This window comes from Monopterus albus, unplaced genomic scaffold (genome assembly GCF_001952655.1).
Source record: "Monopterus albus unplaced genomic scaffold, M_albus_1.0 scaffold377.1, whole genome shotgun sequence".
In the NCBI taxonomy this organism is placed as follows: Eukaryota; Metazoa; Chordata; class Actinopteri; order Synbranchiformes; family Synbranchidae; genus Monopterus; species Monopterus albus.
This window is the reverse complement of record NW_018128257.1, coordinates 184,536-203,834: the sequence shown is the minus strand read 5'-3', so window position 1 is coordinate 203,834 and position 19,299 is coordinate 184,536. Positions and strand designations below refer to the sequence as shown.

General features: G+C 42.3%; 1 protein-coding gene across 2 annotated transcripts in view; it reads left to right on the top strand.

Moving 5' to 3' along the window:
* Window positions 1-432: 432 nt before the first annotated feature.
* LOC109951340 (plakophilin-3-like) overlaps window positions 433-19,299 on the top strand; it is a 35,311-nt gene continuing 16,444 nt past the window's right edge. The window contains exons 1-7 of one of the 2 annotated variants that reach the window (XM_020585803.1): window positions 433-1,010; window positions 12,910-12,995; window positions 13,736-14,355; window positions 14,621-14,744; window positions 16,991-17,195; window positions 17,392-17,551; window positions 18,150-18,258. In XM_020585803.1, the coding sequence (XP_020441459.1) occupies window positions 806-1,010; window positions 12,910-12,995; window positions 13,736-14,355; window positions 14,621-14,744; window positions 16,991-17,195; window positions 17,392-17,551; window positions 18,150-18,258 (1,509 nt within the window). In that variant the 5' untranslated portion in view covers window positions 433-805. The remainder of the gene's footprint in view (window positions 1,011-12,909; window positions 12,996-13,735; window positions 14,356-14,620; window positions 14,745-16,990; window positions 17,196-17,391; window positions 17,552-18,149; window positions 18,259-19,299) is intronic. The other variant, XM_020585802.1, reaches the window with a different exon arrangement.

The following is a 19,299-nucleotide window of genomic DNA, read 5'->3' as shown; positions in this document are numbered from 1 at the left end:
TTTACAGTATATTTAATAACACTGCAGTCAGAAAACAAGGAAAAGTATGCCACGGGCTCTTTAACCACATTGTTTCTGTGTACTGATGCAAGTGGGAAAACATTGTTCTGTAATGAAAACCCAGAGCATCTTATATGGATGTCACCCAGGCAGCATTGGGGATCACTTTAACAGTTTTTGGACAAAAATGGGGCTTTACGGTACAAACAAATAAGTTAAACCAGGGTCTGGATTCACAGGCATTAAGGTGTATAGAAATTCATTATCAGTTTTAGTCTCTGTGTGGAGTTTATGAAAAAAAAAATCATCCGACTTTAAACAAGTGCTGCCAAGATATAATGTAATAATGCTACAGTCAGGACTGTACAAGCAGACATATTGCCAAATTGGATATCTGTTGCAAATCAGAGGAGATACTATAACGTTAGCCTGCAGCAGGTGTCTGGTTAGTGTTAGATCCCAAAACTCGGGAGTAGATCCTGGGGGGAGTGAAGTGTGTTTCCCCCTTACTTTAATCTGAACCTACCCTCCACCCTAATCTAACATCCTAACCCTAACCCGTTGTGTTTTATGGTGTTTAACCCGACCCCGACCATCCTATCAGCCTAGCCAGTTACCTCTGTCTACTACCAAGTCCTCGAATCTAATGTTTACCATTTAGGTTGCCCCCCAACCCTGCAGGTCCCGCCTACAAACCATCGAGCTACTGCTGCCATTTCGCAGCGGACACATACAATAGAGCCGCGCCTGCTGTCGGTGCTACGTTTTGTCTTTACCCGGGTGAAAGTGTTGGTTTCCCGCTGTAATGATGAGTGTAGCGATGGCGGAGGGCTGTTTTCTGTCCGCTCTGCAGCCCCACTCCTCTTGCACCGCTTATGTGGTTCCCTCGCACGGCCCGTGTCCGGACCCAGTGGCTAAAGCCCGGAGGGTCCGGGAGCAGGTCCGGATGCGGCTGGCTGAGAAGAAGTCCCTGTCCCTGCCCAGGCTGGACGTCATGCTCGGATCAACAGGTGAGCATAACGTTGACTTTTGGTCCTGGTGCATGGTAACACTTTTTTTCAAGCCGTTAGCAGTTGATGCTCATTAAACTTTAATATTACTGTGTTTTTGATCATCAGACTGTTTGACATCCAGTTGCCTCTTTTCCTTCTCACTTTCTTGCGAAGGTTGATGTGATGTTGATCTCTATTCAGATGGACAGACCAAGGAGTTAGGATGTGAATGATTAAATCACCAGGCTTACTGGAATGAGGGCTTGAAGCTGCATGAACTAATTTGTGTGAACAGGGTGCTGTCCTTGGTTTTGGCCCCCAGTCAGTGACACGTCATTTGCCATCATTTGTTTATCTGGAGGACAAGATGTGCTACCAGAGACACACATTACATCCCCCTCTCTCTCTTTCTCTGTCCCTCTCTCTCTTCCTCCCTCCCTCCCCCTCTCTTCCTCCCTCTCTCTCTCTTTCTCCCCATCTTCCTCCCTCCCTCTCTCTCTCCCCCTCTCTTCCTCCCCGTCAACATGTCGAGGTGTCCTTGAGCAAGACACTGAACCCCCAGTTGCTCCCGGTGATGTCACCGGTGTGTGAGTGTTTGGGAGTGTGAATGGGTGAATGGCCGAATAATGTGAAAGTGCTTTGAGTGTGCTGTAAAGGATAGAAAGGCGCTATACAAGTATAAGACCATTTACTCTCTCCCTCTCTCTTTCTCTCTCTCTTTCTCCCACTCTCTCTACTCTCTCTCTCTTCCTCCCCCTCTCTCTCTTTCTCCCTCTCTCTCTACCCCCTCTCTCCCTCTCTCTCTCTTTCTCCCCCTCTCTTCCTCCCCCTCTCTCTCTTTCTCCCTCTCTATCTCTTTCTCCCCTTCCCTCTCTCCCTCCCTCTCTCTCTTTCTCCCCCTCTCTCTTCCTCCCCCTCTCTCTCTTTCTCCTTCTCTCTCTACCCCCTATCTTCTGTTAGAGTCAGAGGATTCTGGAAATACTTTTAGAATTAGGTTGAGTGCCATGAAATGGCCTTCTGGGTTTTTCAAAGTACTTGTTCTTGTTTATCAGATGCTGGAACATAGATGTAAGGTAGCACGCCACACAAACTGGGGTTAAAATAAAAAAAACCAATGGAGTTAAGTTAAGAATACCAAATGAACAACAATAACATGCTTTCCTGAAGAGAATAGAGTTTGGGCTATGTAACTCTGTAGTTTTTTTTTGTTACATTTTGAGCTTTTTACGAAACTGATGTTTCTGCATATTTGTCAGCTACCCATTTGTAGTTCTAACATGCCTCTCTCCGTGCTCTAAACTGTCAGCCTCCTCCTCTGTTAATCTGATGCTATAATCTCTGTCATCACATGTCATTGGTTGCACTGCATTCAGTCTTTGTTGTCCCCCTGGCTGAGCAGTATGGCGAAAAGACCATCCTATTATTGTGATATATTAAATAAAGTTTAAAAATTAAAGGAAGAAAACAGAGACCGGCTCAGATGGGAGCTGGTGCCCATCCTCCATGTAAAGAAACTGGCTCAGAGCCGACTTTTTGTGACCAGCACTGTCTCCCTCACACCTGTTTGTGAGGAGGGGAGAGCGGTAGGAAAGAATGAGAGAAGTGAAACTCCAAAGCGAGTCTCACGCTGGTGGCTTAAAAATCTATGTGACAATTTGTACTTGATGTCATTTTCTACATCTCACATAGAACAAGCTGCGATACATTGAGTATAGTCGATATATTGCCCAGCCTGTATTAGTTTCTTTTATGACTTCTGGTATTATTCTGTTATATCCCCATAGTGAGTTTATTGTACCTTATTATACTTGATATCACTGTTTAATATTTTATAGCCCAGGCCCTTGTTCCTCTCATATTCCAGTAGGAACATACATTATAATGTCTCTGGCGTGGTAACAGGTACATAATTATATGATATTTTGTGTGGTGCATTTAGTCTACAAGGACGTAAAAATGTCTGCGTGCTTCATGATGATTTTACAATGTTGTGTCTTGGAGTGTTATTATATTTAAATTCTTCTGGTGTATTATTTATCCACACCATTAACACCCCAATGTTCATAAAGATAATGAAACATGGCTTAACATTGTTCTAATCTTCTAAGTTCAAGTTCAAGCATTAAACAAAGTCATATTTAGTCAAACAACAAGTACAGTGTGAGTTTAGTTCTAAAAACACTAATCTGAGTTGTAAACATAACCCTATTTAATGCGCTCCTACACCACTTTCCCAGTGTAACTGTAAACAACCTGAACACAGAGCAGCTGTTGCTGCAGAAGCAGAAGTCCCACTGCGACAAGAAACCCCTCGAAACCCTGATGTGTCTTAACAATTTTAAGAGAAATCCTGTTACAAACTGGCGAGTAAAACAAGGTGTGACAGCTACATGGAGGGTCTAATGAAGGATGGTACCGTTTGCATTATGGGAAATGTAATGGTTCTAATTCTAATATTTTGATTTGCCTCTGCTCAGGACCTTGCTGTAGAGAGCTAAATGCACAGAATGAAGCTAATTTGAAAGTTTGACAGTAGTGATTCTGTTCACAGGGCGTACTGAATCAGATGTCATGTAACACACTATATGGAATGAATACACACATCACTATGACATGATTATTCTTACCAGGAAGAACAGTCCTCTCAGCAACAACAGATGTGACTATGATGGGAAATCAGTTACACACACACAGCATGCAGGAGAACGGATGTGGAACTTTACAATTCCACCTCATCATTCCTTTTTGTCTTTAGAAAATCTTGCTCTGATGGCCTCTTGACTCTTTGATCCACTAAAGAGAGGCTGCTGTGCTGGGCTTGCTTCAGCTTTGGTAATGGCTGTAACATCATGGTGGGGATCCACCCAGAGAGCTGCAGCATCCCTATGTTAAAGCTAAACATTCACCTGGGCGGGTGCTTGTTTGTAAGGTCCAGTTCCTCCCAAGGCTGTTCAGCATTTTGTTGGCCAGGTCATTAAGTAGTTTCTCATAAATGTTAGCCAGTTTACAAAGCCACTGATTTTAGCCACTTCACAGTTTTTAGAAAGGACAATTTCAGAAATGCATAAAATGGAAATGACAAAGTGAGAATCACATAAACCTTTAACCAAATGTTTATGTAAATGAGGCCAGAATAGCTGTTTATCCTGGTGATTTCTTCGTCCTCACACACTCTTTATGAATGTGTCCTATGAGAACCCATGTGTGTTATTTCCTGGTCATCTCCTGTTTTTCCCCTCTATGGGAAAATTACTTCATGACATCACAGTTTCCAGTCAGGCTGGTTTGATGTATAAATACTCACACATTGAACAACAATTACTTTTTTATTAATTAAGAAGTAGGACCCAAAAGTGATAATTAAGCACAGATCCAACAAAAGAACACCCCATGTTTTTTGTCTTGAAATGTGCAGCTTTGTAACAGTCAGCCAGTCAGCCTGCAAAGCTCAGATGATCCACGTCTGTCTCAGTGCAGGCCGGATAGTTGTTTCAGAAAGAATGTAAGGGAGAGGATGGAGCAATCCCCCACCCCCTTACTACCACGATCACCGCTTCTTCTGTCTGATTAGACAACAGGACCTCAGTTTGACCCACAGTGGAGCCAGGCAGGTTCCGCCTATGAGCTTGGGTGAAATTTTCCATTAGTAGAATGACTAAATGTATATCAATACAAATACAGTAGCTTTTCATTAGACTGCATCTTTTTTTGTTAAATAGCAATTAGACTTCCATTATACACACACCATAAAGATGCCTTTGGTGTTAAACGACTTAAAGGACGATAACATGTTTACCTGATATTTTTGATCATCATTTTTTAAAAGTTTAGATTTTTATTCATTCATTTTTTTCTATTCTAGACATCTGTTGGTTGATTTGGGGAATGATCAATAATAACAGTTTATTAATGACACAAATCAGTGTTCAAGTTTCAAGAATTGGCTAATACAATTACACAAAATACATATCTAACAGAAAACCAATCAATGTTTGGAATGGTAGAAAAACTACATTTAAAGGGTCGCGATCCTGGAAAAACCAGAAGAAGAAACTCGATTCTGAAACCAAAGAAACCAAAGAAACCAAAGAAATCCCACCCTTTCATTCTAACTTCTCTCTCAAGCCATTCCTCCAAAACATAATGCACAGTGTAACGTGCACTGCCTGACTACTTACAGATTTCAGGAAAACAACAAATGCCTCCCAAACAAAACAAAACTAATAATTAATATGGCCACCATGGCATCACTGTTCGGCCCCTTTTGTTCAAACAAACATTACAAAAAGAACCAACAACAACAACATCCACAAAAACAAATCACCAGCAAAACTATAAACACATCACCCAAAAACAATTCAACAAAAATCATTATTATTTTCAATTTCTGCAGTGACCCAGTTTAGAAGCCATGAAAAGTCATGTCCAGTGGGAATCCATGCTAACATTAGCAAACGAGGCTACCTAGCTTCCACTTTTGGAGTGGAATTCAAATTTAAATGGGTACATGGTCCACCCAAATGTTATAGTTGCAAAGTGACAGACAGCAAATGCTCTATAACTAATGCCACAGTATGCGGGCTTAATTAATAATGGGAGAAAAAGCACTTTGTATCAAGGTTTGTAAACTAGATAGTATGGTGTTCTGCAGTTTGTACACTCCAGGGAAATTGCAGCTTCTAGCAAAGCTGGCTCTCAGTTGTCAGTCAACTGCTGTCATGTGGAGTTGTGTTTCTTCAGCAATGTGGAAGTTGAAAGACTGTTGCACACCTAAAAAAGCACAGCCTAAATGTTTGGGCGGTCTCTCCCCATGCTGATATATGCATGATAAATAAACTAAGAGGTTTTGTAGATTTTGTCTTGAAATGTGGGTGTGTGGGCCTTCTGCTTTCTTTGCACTCTGATGTGGACTTTGGTTGATTTTGCCTCTCGTTGCACGTGATGTTTTGTACCCTCAGCTGTGTCCATCAACTCATCCCATTTTGAGAAATATGAACAGTTATAGTTAAATTTCCTTACAAAAAATGTCAAAGCCTTAGAATGGCTATGCATGTGCATGTGATTTTTAATAAGTTAATACATGCAAGACGCTGAAAACTGGTGTTTAAAGATAGGTTAGGTTTATAGTGAAATGGCTTTTCTTTTCATATAGCCTAAGTAAGTGAAACGTTGTCATCTGTTGTTGCCTAACCTTTGTGTGGCATTTTAAGTTGACTGGAACAGGACTGGATGAAGTTCACACAGTGTGATATTATTCCACAAAGTCAGGACGCCAATGAGCCACAGTAGAACGGGTGCACAAAGGAAAATTGTGCAATGTAGATGGAAATGAGTGCAGTTACAGAAGATGCTTGTGTCGATGGGTGTGGATGATCATGGGTGTTGACTCCAGCGTTTTATATGAAAACATGATGCAAGAGAAATGCAAGTTAGCTGATGTGTGGTCTGACACCCACCCTGAGCTCACTGAGCACCTTGTGTGTGGAACATTCCTTTCCAATCTTCTCTTCACAGCATGTTATCAGAGTCTATTTTAGAACATACCAATGAGGCGAGGCCTGCTGTGTCAGATATTTTTCACTGGGTCTTAAAATTTGGTGGCTACGCATTAAGGAATTGAAAACAATTAGATCTACAGTACTTGACAGTTAGGAAAAGAATATTGCATGCAAAGCACGGTTGGCCTTCTGGATTTGTAGATGTATTGTCCTGAGATATGAAATAGAGCACACTGGACATACAGCATTATGAGAATCTCAGAGCCTTGTCTTTTAGCCTTGTCTTTCCTTGTAACAGTATCCCAGTGATAGTAAAAACATCTCAGAGGAGTTTTTATTGCATTAAATGAGGTAATAAAAACTGCCACTTTTGAAGGGTTGTGAAGACATCTTGATCCACTTAATCTACAATGGATGTGCATTTAAATGAGATATGAATCAAAAGATATGGATCTTGCTGAGAGTTAGATGAAAAGGTTCATAACTCGCTAATGCTAGAACCAACTAACCTGGCTCTGTCCAAAAGTTAACTAAATCTGCCTACTGGAGTCTCCACTAGTTTTCTGGCACACACGCTAATCCATATTTTGTTGCTGACATGTTTCCTCCCATCCTGCTCTGTTTCTGCCTCTGTCATGTTTCCAGCGTAAAGCTTATCTGTGTTTGGACACTAGTTTGTTATGTTGCACTCACCTATGTGCGAGCACTTGTTTGCTCCCTGGGTCTTTTCAGTAGTCATTTCTTGGTTTCCACCGCTGACCTGCCTGTGGATGGACACCTTTGCTTCTCTCTGGATCTGGTTAGTTTGTCTGCCTGTTGTCTGCACTGTTGGCTTACCTGTTGCTTTATGTTCTCTGTTTACCTGTGTGTTCTTGTGTTTGAATTTCACCTGCTCCTGGATTCGGTTTCTCCTGTTCCCTTTGGTTTTATTATGTCTGGACTGTTTGTATGCCTCCAGTCTTTGCCTGAACACTCTCTCTTCCTCTGGTTCTTCTTGCAAGACTCCAGAAACAAGAAAAATATAATGGAAGACATGTTAATTAGTCAGCTTTAGAGGTGCTTGTAGGTGGGGTTTGTTGTTAGAAAGGTGCCACAAAAGTTCTTCAATGTATGTTTTGTGTAAAAAGACATTGTAGTGTCATGGACTGGCAATATGTTGTTTGTTTCATTTAACATTGCAGAGGTGTATAAGGTATTGACTAGTGAAGAGACCAAAGTGTAGCAAAGCAGGTTGCTTTTTATATATACGGAGCTTTAATAGAAGACAGAAGAGTTTGGGATAAAGATGGAAAGTACTGTACTGAGAAAACATGTTGTTAATGTTTGGCTAGAAAGCACAAGCCAGTGATGGGCCACGGTGAAAGTGAGGAGCTGCACTCATAAATCAGTTTTCTTGCTTTGGAGAAATCAAAGAGAAGACTTGCTCAGCTTGAAAGATTAGCCTAATCACAGTCACAAAACCTTGAGAGGAGTTGATTAAAAACATTCTTATACTCCAGATAACAGCACCTCCATAAGCTGGATTTTTCATGGCATGGGATCTTGATTCATACACCTCTGGATTCTGATTATGTGACAACCATTCTGTCATGTTTAGATTAGCAGGAGATCCACTACATCAAACCAAGTGCTCCCTTTTTCTCTCAGACTGGGCTGTATTACACAATGCCACAAACTCTACACAGGAAAGAGTCACAGATGTGGAAACCCCCTATGACCTTAAGTGGGCTTTATGTGTTGTCCAAACTGCATGTTAGATGTTGGGAAAACCCACAGATGCTGACTCATGCTGATTTTTTTATCAGTCAGTGGTCATCATTCAGTTTAGTCAGCTGAAATTACTCTGCTCACTCATTTTAAAGGACACATTATGCAAAATTCACATTTAGAGCATTGTCTGACATACACACATTCTCTGCGGCGTGTAGAGACACACAAAACATGAGAAAAGAGCAGGCAGTCCTAACTGTTTTGCTCTTTCTGCATTTGTAAAAACCCCTAATGAACATGCTATTCAGATTTGTCTTTCTTTGTGATGTCATACAAAATGACTTGGCAATTCATTTCACACATCCTCCTCCCATGATAGAGATATTAGTTTTAGAGTTTACAAAAGGAGAAGTATTTTGATGTGAAAATCCTCAAGTTTAATTTAGCCAAGTATTCTGTATCATAAGCACATGTCTGGGATTTGTAACAACTCAAATAGCTGGTTGTAAATTCAGTGGGTTGTGTTGACTTTGATTGTATTTGTGGGTAGACCTGCATTCATACATTAAGAGGTGTGGTATCCCTGTTCCAACATGGTGGCTATGCGTTTTCCTTATGATAATGGTGTAAGCATACATCTTCCTTGACCTCTGATCTGGTGATGCTTATGTTAAGGCATGTAGCCCCGCTCCCCTCCCAGCAGCATTTCCTCCCTCTTTCCTGTTGCACTGGATGTCTGAGTTCATATCAGCTCACTTCTATAATGTTTCAGTATTATGTGCATTTGAGTGTTTACAGTGCGTAGTCTATATAAGGTTTCTTCACCTGCATTTCTTAATTTTTGAGTATATTATTTCTATTCATGATGTCAGCTGAACCCATCTGTAATACAGAGGTTCTGCCCTGTCACAGTACACATTTCATGTAAAAACTGCCCTGTGTACATGATGTAATCATCTCAGAACACGGTGCACATCTTTGTGGGGCATTCAGAAGGACGAGGCCATCTATGAATAGTGGTTAAACACCTGGTTTAATATTCATGGGTTTGTATGCTTAGTATAAATAGTATTAATTTTACACAAAGTAGAATTGCATTACGTGCAGGGATATGAATATGAAATGATCTGACCAGGAAATAGACAAGTCTTGATTGTAATGTATTAAGTAAAATGAACATTTGAGGAGAATGGTACCAGAATATGCTAGAAGTGTAACTGTTAGAAGTAATGGCTGTCTAAATCGTGCTTCCAGTCTGATGTTTCCTCTTTCATTCACATGTCCTGCACATCCCTCTTCTGATTCCAGATAATACACCACGGTGTATACACCCTAGCAGAATCTTGGTGTGATATGGCTAGAGTGTGGTCTCTTTGGTATAGCCCTGTTGCTTCTATCAGTTGAAAATACATTTCTGAGCTGATCCACTGTTAAACAAAGGCTGAAACACTTTGGTAGGGTAAGGAACAGGTATCAGAATAAAGGCTAATACATTTGACAGCACAATGGACAAAATGAAAGAGATCATGTATTCACATGATCTCTTTCATTCCTATAAGAGTCTTGTTGGCAACAAAAACAATTATGACAAATGTGGGGTTTGACCTTATAAAGATTTTCCTGGTTTCACACTCTTTGGACTGGTGTGCTGTAAGGTGCGACGGTGGGCCAGACTCCCATGGGGGATGCAGACACGTTTTTGAGAAATAAACAAACTGACATGGTAACACAGTGCTGACATTAGTGGGAGTCATTAGACCGACTTCTGTTGAACGCATGAGTTTCATTTTGATATCCAATACTTTAAGTAATTATTACTCTTGAAAAAACAGATGAGTGCATATTGGGAGTATTAGCTACACTGTCCCTAGTGTAATTGCCCATCATTACAAGCCCATCATTTGCTGTGTTTCCACTATCAGAACCTAATGAGTGGTATACCTCGTACTTCCCTTAACCATCACCAAGCATAACCTCCAGGGTTGACACAGGCCGTCCTGCTTTGCTTTTCCACTGTATTTTCTCTCTGTTTAGAGGAGGGAGGGGCTACTCCCTTCTCACACACCCAGTCAGCTGTGTTTACACACTGTGTAATGCTTGAGGTGTAAAGATGCAGACATTTAACCAACCATGGGTGACTGCTCTGCTCTTCTTGGTGGAGCACTGGAGCACACGCAGCAAAAGACTCGTCATTAGGTACAGGATGGACTGCGATAGGGCAGCACATTGGCGTGGCGGTTAGTGCTGTTGCCTCACAGTAAGAAGGTTCTGGGTTCGAGCATGTTCTTCTCATGCCTGCGTGGGTTCTCTCCAGGTACTCCAGCTTCGTCCCACAGTCCAAAGACACGCAGCCTAGGTTGAATGGTGACTCTAAACTGCCCGTAGGTGTGAGTGTGTATGGTTGTTTATCTACATGTCAGGCCCGTTATAGACTGGTGACCTGTCCAGGGTGGACCCCACTTCTCGCCCAGTGTCAGCTGGGATTGGCTCCTGCCCCCCACGATGACCCTATTCAGGAATAAGCAGTATAGATAATGGATGGATGGAATGCATCTCTACTTAGCATTGTAACAATACTTGGCCTTACAGCAAGTTTCTTTGTGTGCAGACTGACAATGAACCTAATGTACTAAGTGAATTATCACATGTACCGTGTGCAGTATTCTTACTCTTCCTTGTTTATCACCTTCCATTAGCTGCCGTCACTTGCTGCATTTATTAATCTCATTACCAGCACTGTCGCCCTATTTATTTATGCCCTTTATATTTAGTATATTTTACATTAATACATTATATACTATATACTTTATTTTCGTTTTGTACCTTAAACTTCTCTTACCCTGTATTGCTTTGAGCACATTGATGGCAGAAGAATTTCCCTTGAGACTAATAGGTGACTTGAGGTGCAATCTTTATTTATTGTAGGCCACAATGGGAGCAGGACAGGGAACATCCTCTGTGGTTCAGTGGCCATGTCTGCCTTTCACACTTCTCTCAACACTGACTCTTTTGAAAGCTGCATGGTGGAGCACAGTGACAAAGAAATGGGCCTTCTCTGATCCATCTGATGGTCCCTCTGTGAGACTAAGTCATCATGGAATTTTCTCTTTCTGCTGTTTGGCCTTTGGTGCAGCCATCCTTTCATAGAAGGCTCTGTAGGCAGTGCCCAGGCTGCCCAATGGGGCTGAAAGTAGAACAAGTTGTTGTAGTCTGCCGTGCTTTTCTTCTGGTTATTTTCAACATCCAGCTGTGGATCACTCATGATAATGTTCCAAGTGAGAGCTCTGAACTTGTTTCTTGTGATGAATGCTGCTGGACAGCAAACACAGAACATGTGGCCTTTCCTTCAGTAGTACTGGAGGGCACCAGGCCTATGAGCAATATGAGGCTTATGAACTGATAAAATCCATCCACTGCAGTATGAATTCACTTGTAACACTTGTTTCTGGTCAGGTTTTTCTCAGCTGGTTTGCTGGCATTAGTGCATAATTTGTGCACAGTGTCATTTAAAAAACACATTGAAAAAGGTAAATTTGTGTGTAGTTTCTAGTGATGCACTGCTGAACTTCAGGGTCCTGTATGGCTGGAAGTGATTCCAGTGCTGTGCTGCCTGTGGGTCTGTGTCTGTCTTGACCTCTCACATAAGGACCTAGGGCAGTCTTTTATGCGGGAGTCTTTTATGAACCGATACACCCCCTTATCAGAAATCAGTTGGTGATTGGATGCTTCAGATGAAGAATCTGAGGAAGGGATGTCTCGTGTCATTAATAATGTGTTTCCTTGAGTCCTCTTTGCTCATGTTTTCGTTGAGTATTACTTGTGCGGGACTAAGGCACAAGGAAAAGACACAAGTGAGGGAAACAGTGTCGCTTATAAGAGATTTGGGATGTACCTTCTAGACTGCTGCCTCTTTCTTTATTCTCTGTATAACTCTCACAAGACAAATCCAATCACAGAATATTTTCCAAAATCAAAAAACGTGCTGTTCTACCTCCTTTGTTTCTTAGTACAGATGCAATTGGAGCAGCTGCACTTGTTCCTGAGCTGCTGAGTTCCTCCTCACATTCTACACTATAGATAGAAATAGTGTGTAAACTGGGGAATGATGACTAGCATAGTTACACAGATAAAGCACATGCTGCTCATTGACGAGTGAACACAAACAGTGTGTGCTCACTATCAAAACCACAAGTCTTACCTGTTTATCTTTTGTCTAACTTTAAGTAAGTTCTAACCCTAACCCAAGCTGGCGATGGTTAGTAAACCCCTCAGCATTTGGGACCTGCCTGTTTTGTTTTTATCCCTAAAGTTATGTGTGCTAACATGAAGATGTGATGTGCGAGTACACTATTTGGAGTTGTTTAGAGGCATCTATGATGGAACAGAGCTTAGTAATGATGGTAAAGTCATTACTACATTCATTTTACAGTACTAAAAATCACCTTTGCAGTGTTTGCACCACCTGGTGCAGTTTGGACCTGGAGGTTCACTGACCCATGGCAATGATGACATTAACAAATGTTTTTGATTCTGAATTCATTTTCCTCTCATTCATTATAATAAATTGACAACTTGGGTGACTTTTGCTCTGTCATCAGTACAGCTCAGGATAACATGAGGTAACTTTCTGAACATGAATATTAAATCTTTGGACACACTGGCATAATGAGTAAAACACTTAATATTTTCTTTTTCTTCTCTTTGTCTAGACTACAGTCTTCCTGAGGCGAGCTTTGCCCACATCCACGGTTTCAGTTCCAGATCCATGATACATACACCCAGCCGCATAATGGCTGTGAGTACGGCCTGCCAATACTGCATTTCACCATAATCCATGCAAGAAAATACTTTACAGAACACACCAGCACAGATCATTACAACAAATACTGTAGGCATAGGACCTGTTTAGTGCAGCTTAGCTCAACAGTCTGTTGTATGTTAGTTCTTTGATATTTCTGCAAGAGCTGGTGATTTATTTCGGTATTTTACGCTGTGTTTTACTATGTAGGCTTTACAATGTAGCTCAATGAGGGATTCACTGTTTTTGGGTGTATACACACACACACACACACACACACACATATTGTGAGTGAATAATGTTTCCTCTCTGGTCTAAGTTTCTCTGTGTCAGTGAGAAGGACAATGGAAGTCCCGCTCTGCTGTCCGAGTTCAGAACAATGACTAGCTGAAGAAAAACATAAACAGGACATTTGGCTGTTGCTTTTAACTAACAATACAGGGGCTGCAATGAGCTTCCTGCTGCACACAGTAACCAGGCATTAATGAAGGAAAGAAGGAAAAGCTGTTGAATGTGAAAGGTTTTACAACATCTTTTTTCTGCCTAGGACAGTTTCACTCACCTCAAACAGTGATTCTCATAAATGTTTTAAGAAGACAGTACCTAGAGACACTTCTGTCTTCTTGCGTATAACAACTTTTTGCAGCTTTTTCATATCAGTAAAGGACATTTCTCTTTGTCTGCTGCAGTGTGTGTCTGCTAACCCTTTAAATCTCCCCACATCACCCACCCTGCAGGTGCCCACAGCACCCCTTCACTCCTCTGGTTTCTCCTCTCGCTCTGCTGTGGAAACCAGTTCCAAGGCGAGCCATAGAGGAGCCAGCACGGCGCAGAGCAGCTTTCAGACCTCCCAGTCACACAACAGAAGCAGACGCTCTAAGTCACTGTGCCAGGCAGACCAGGAGGGGTTTCTTCCCACTGTGCTGCTTCCTCCAGAGAACGCCCCCTACAGGATCGCTGTGCCTCCCCCTCGCAACCAAAGGCACAACCTCAGTGGGGTACTGGCCCAGGAAAGAGGCTACTGGCAGGAGGAGGAGTTTCCATATCAGTACACCTACAAAGGCCCATCACATCGCACCATCAGCCGTATCACCAACCGACAGCAGCACCACCAGCAGCAGAGCTCATCCTTTGGCCAGGAGGGCTGGCTGGGAACTGGCAGAGGGGTCTCTGTGACAGGAGATGGCTGGGGAACACAGTGGCAGAAGCATGGGTCAAGGGCAAACCATGTCATGGGGACTGGGCAGTACCAGTCCACCCTCAACCGTGCTGCATCACTCCGCAGTTTGAGGAGTGTCGGGAAAGGGGTGGATGTCTTGGAAGGAGCATCAATACACAGCAATGACCCACTGGCAGAGTGAGACATATTATTCATTCACTGACCTGGCTAAAACATCTGGGTCACCACTGGCTTGGATCAGCTTTATTTGTAGCTTTGTCAGATCTACGAAAGACTTCTTATGCTTTGATAGACAAAATGGTCATTTGATACAGTACTTAATAGAATGAATCAGTTTTGCCCTAATGTGATTACAGTCTCTCCACACACTGCTGATTATAGCCACTGTTAATATGAAGCTCAGTGTGTGTGTGTGTGTGTGTGTGTGTGTGTGTGTATGCAGGATGCAGGGACTGGACATGGCTACAGCTGTCAGATATCTGTCAGAATCAGATACTGCCTTGCAAGTTCTTGGAGCTGCATACATACAACATCAGTGTTACCACAGCAACGATGCAAAAAATCAGGTAACATGCTTGTACATGGTTGTGTTTGATTATATTTCTGTTATTTGCTGTATTTATTTATTTATGTATGTATTTGATTGTTCATTGTTTATCCATCCATCCATCCATTACCTATACCACTTATTCTGAAGAGGGTCGTGGGGGCAGGAGCCAATCCCATCTGACATTGGGCGAGAGACGGGGTCCACCCTGGACAGTTTGCCAGTCTATTACAGGGCTGGCGCTTGGAGACAGACAACCACACACACTCACATTCACTCCTACGGGCGGTTTAGAGTCACCAATCAACCTAGGCTGTGTGTCTTTGGACTGTGGGAGGAAACCAGAGAATTGTGTATCCATATGCATGTTTTTTTTTTTTTAAACCGGTGAAATAAAGTGACAAAACACAGTTATACAAAAGGAAACGCATTCAAATATACAGTCAGACAAAGCAGCTGGAATGGGTCTGTAAGCAGAGGTTAGATGTACTTAATGAGGATACTGTTAAAGGGAGGGCAAAGCCACGTAAGTGTGTGCATGTAGGTATGAGAGGCAGTAAATGTGTCAGTTCTATTATATGTGAGACTGGACAGTCTATAGAGCAAGTCATATGGAATGTATAGAGGACAGAAAGAAGGGAAGGCAGTATTTATCAATTAATAATAGATATAGCCATTAGCAGTTCCAAGCATGTTTTGATGTGCATGTACAGTATGTGTGTGAAGAGAGTGCACAGTAGAGAGAGACAGGAGGATGGAAACACAGTGTTCCTGAGCTGGATTCGAACCAGTGCAGGCAGTGGGTGTATGTCTTAAGCCATCGGTGTCAGGGAGGTGAGTGACGCTCCCGTGAAAATAGAGTGAACCCAATTAAAAAGCCAGTCAGCTGAGGCAGTAGCACAGACTTTAATGTCCTTTTGTGATTTTAGCAGAAAAACACAGTCTTGGGGGATCAGGCAGAAGAGTGGTACGTAATACAGTTCAAGGTCGAAGTCTCTGGCAGGGCAGCAGGAAGGCAAGGCAGAATCACAGGTTGGTTGAACAGGCAGGGTGTCGATCTCAGGTTGGCAGTCAGTCACAGGTCGGTAGAGCAGGCAAGGGTCCGGTGCCAGGAAAGCAGTCAGGGAAAACCGCTGGAGAGTGTAGACAAGGCATAGAACAATCTGGCACACAGTGTGAGGAGCTGCTATATGCTGTGGTGAACAGGTGTGGGTGATTAGTGGCAGGTGAAACCAATGTGCATTATGAGCTGAAGTTACCGGGGTTGTGGATGAGCTGGTGACAGGAAGTACTTTCAGAGTAAAAGCGGGGAGAACCGGAAGCCAGCGGGGCAGGATCATGACAATCGGGACAAAAAAGATTTCTTTTGACAGCAATCAGCACTAAATATTGACTGGTTTCTACAGACAGTACAATCAAGTTGTTGATTCCCAGTTACATCAATACAGTGCTTTACTAAAAATGTAAAACTAAGTGTTATTGTTATTGCCCATACACTAAATCATTTATTGGTGGCAGCAGGCGTAGTTGAGCTAGAGAATTGTTTGGTTGGATCAATTTAAAATTAAAGGAGAATGCGGCAGTTGAAGAAAGGCAAATGTATGGAGGTTCAGACTTAGAAGAAGAACAAGTACAAGGAGCAATGATCAGCACCATGTACACAGTGGCTAGGTTCTGTGGAGAGAGTGGCTTTTGGTGAAGTGCACAGGACCCTTATCCAGTGGATGAACAACTCTCCAAAAGCAAACATATGCTATGGTGAATTCTTTATGGCTTCATTGAGAAACTGTGGAGTTTCTTGCATATAATATTGAAATGTGGCAATTGCTCAGTTGGATTGCCAGCATAAATTTCTGTTGCTTGTTTAGCTTGTGTTGCCATTTTTGTTTTGTTTGGGAATGGCATGGTGGTGCAGTGGTTGACACTGGAGCAGTCATCCATTTCTTAGAAGAATGCTGACTATGGAAGCAAACGCCATTTAAAGGCGGTGCTCGGTGTCCAAAGACTGAAAAGAAAGGTTCATTTGGTGACTCTAATTTGCCCGTAGCTGTGATTTTGAGTGTGAATGGTTCTCTGTCTTTATGTGTGAGCCCTGTGGTGGGTTATCAAAATGCCCCTTTTTGTGCTGATGGGGGGGTGACAAGGCAGATGAGCATGAATATGGAGTTGTTTCAAGTTGCTGCCACACGTGTCCTAAAAGTATACGTGGCTGCATATGTGTCTTTACAGTATATGGTGTGTGTCGTTCCTGATCCTCCTCCTCAGGTCCGGGCTCTGAATGGCATTCCAGCTGTGGTTCACCTTTTCTCCAGTGACAACCTAGAAGTGCAGCGTTATGCCACTGGCGCCGCACGGAACCTCATCTATGAGAACACTGACAACAAGGTGGCATTAATAGATGCCGATGGAGTGATGTGTCTCGTCAGCATCCTGAATGAACCCGACGAGGAGCTTCGAAAAACCATCACAGGTGGGGATGCTCTTGGTTTCAGGCTGGTTTGAACCTTGCTTATGAGGCCATTGTATGTCCACGCATGATATTTACCAGTCTGTAATTCAAACACACAATGGGTTGTTACTGCTTTATCCTTATCTACTGTATGCATACAGTATGTTACTAGTTTGAATTATTTGGACAACAAAATAAAAACATGCTGTGGCTGCAGGTGTCCTTTGGAATCTGTCCTCAAGAGACAACCTCAAGGAGAAGCTGTCCAAAGAAGCTCTATCAGAGCTGACAGAGAAAGTACTGAATCCTCTGTGCAGCAGCCTCCCATTATCCCCCTCTGAGAGAGACATTTTCTACAACACCACTGGCTGCCTCAGGTGACTCCATGGAAGACCCAGAGCAATGTGTAACCTGTGCCGGCCACATGTTGATGTGTGGATTTCATCCATTCAAAAGTTTGAATTTGTCACTACATTTGTTAATTAGCAGTACACACACAGTACATCTGACCATATTAAGAAAGTATTGAACCAGATAAATGTTGACTTGATGATGGGACTCAATGAAACGTCAGAGGATCTCTCTATGATTTCTCTACACTGACATGACCTAATGCAGCTTTCTTGCACTTGTAGGATAAAACTTGCGGTGTTATCTCAGTGGTCGTGCTCATACAGTATAAACAGAACTGGAACTGAAATTTCTGAAGTTGCAGGTTTCACCCCTTAAAGCATCTCTGAATCCCTGAGGAATTACTTAAGAGAGGAAAAATTGCATGTTAAGTGTAGGAAGCTCACAAAAGTACTTTTTTAAGTGGTGAAGGTGCTACAGAAGGGACCTAAGGAGAGCTTCATCTACAATCACTGGAAGATCAATGGTTCATTTTTGTAAAACTTGAAAGCTTTGCTGCATTCCGTTCTGATAGCCTAGCCTGGATTTAAATGTCTCTCTGTGTGTGTGTGTGTGTGCTCTTAGGAATTTGAGCTCAGTGAATGAGAGCACGAGACAGAGGATGAGAGATATGCGAGGACTTGTTGACTCCCTGGTGGCCTACATTCAACAAGAGGAGAGGGCCGATGACAAGGTAACTCTGACCTGCACTGTAATAGCCTGTGACATTTTCTGCACTATGTATAGCAATTTCTGATTTGAAAATCACTGTGATCATTATGGCTATAGCACACAATACTGGCAGAACCTTGAAAATGTCAGTAACCATGAGCATTCACCACTAAAGAAGGACAGAAAAGCCAAGGTTAAACAACATCAACAACTCCACAGCATCTTATGATGTTTATGTTAATATAACAGATGCAAGTTAGAGGATACACACAATCCATGTATGCTGCCAACACTGTGCCTGGACTTGGAGTCAGTCTCACTAGTGTGCCCAAATAAATTTTTACATTCATGCACTGTAAATTCTAATTGGATTTGCAGTGAAATGTGCACACTGTAGAGCACTGCTCTGTAAAGGAGAGCAGTGCTACAACACTAGCAGGCTGTTATGGACAAAATAGCAGAGGAATTTAATCTGCTTTGTTTTAGCTGATCCATTATAATATGGCAATATTGACCTGACACATGGTACTCTACTATCTACTGAACATGAGAGTCTATAAAAACTGCTGTGGCAATTTTAAGAAAGGCTCGGTAATTTCCTAAAACATCTGTACACTGTAGTTTCCTCAGACACATTTTGGGCTCTAGTGAGAATGTAAACCAGCAGATCTGTGATCTCTGTGTGTGTGTTTTCATGGTTAGTAAGTGTGTCTTTTTAGTAGTTTGTGGAGAACAATGGAGTTGTGAGAAACAGGAATAAGGTGGATCAGAGTGTGACTGGTTGCTTCGGGTAGTTTAATAAGATTTGTTGCAAATAAGGACATTTAGAATACCGCCAGCCTCATCCTTTAAAGCTCTGCGTTTAGTAGCATTTTGCATTATTTGGTGGTGTTTCTTCAACTGGCAGCTACACTGGAATTGCAGTAATATTTGCTTTTTACTAAGTTCAGTACTTGGTGTCGCATCATGCTGAGTGGCTTATCAGGGACATGGACCTGCATTGATTTGCCACATAATGTTCTTGTTATGTTCCTCTTTGCTCATTGTAGTTTGGCATGGTTCA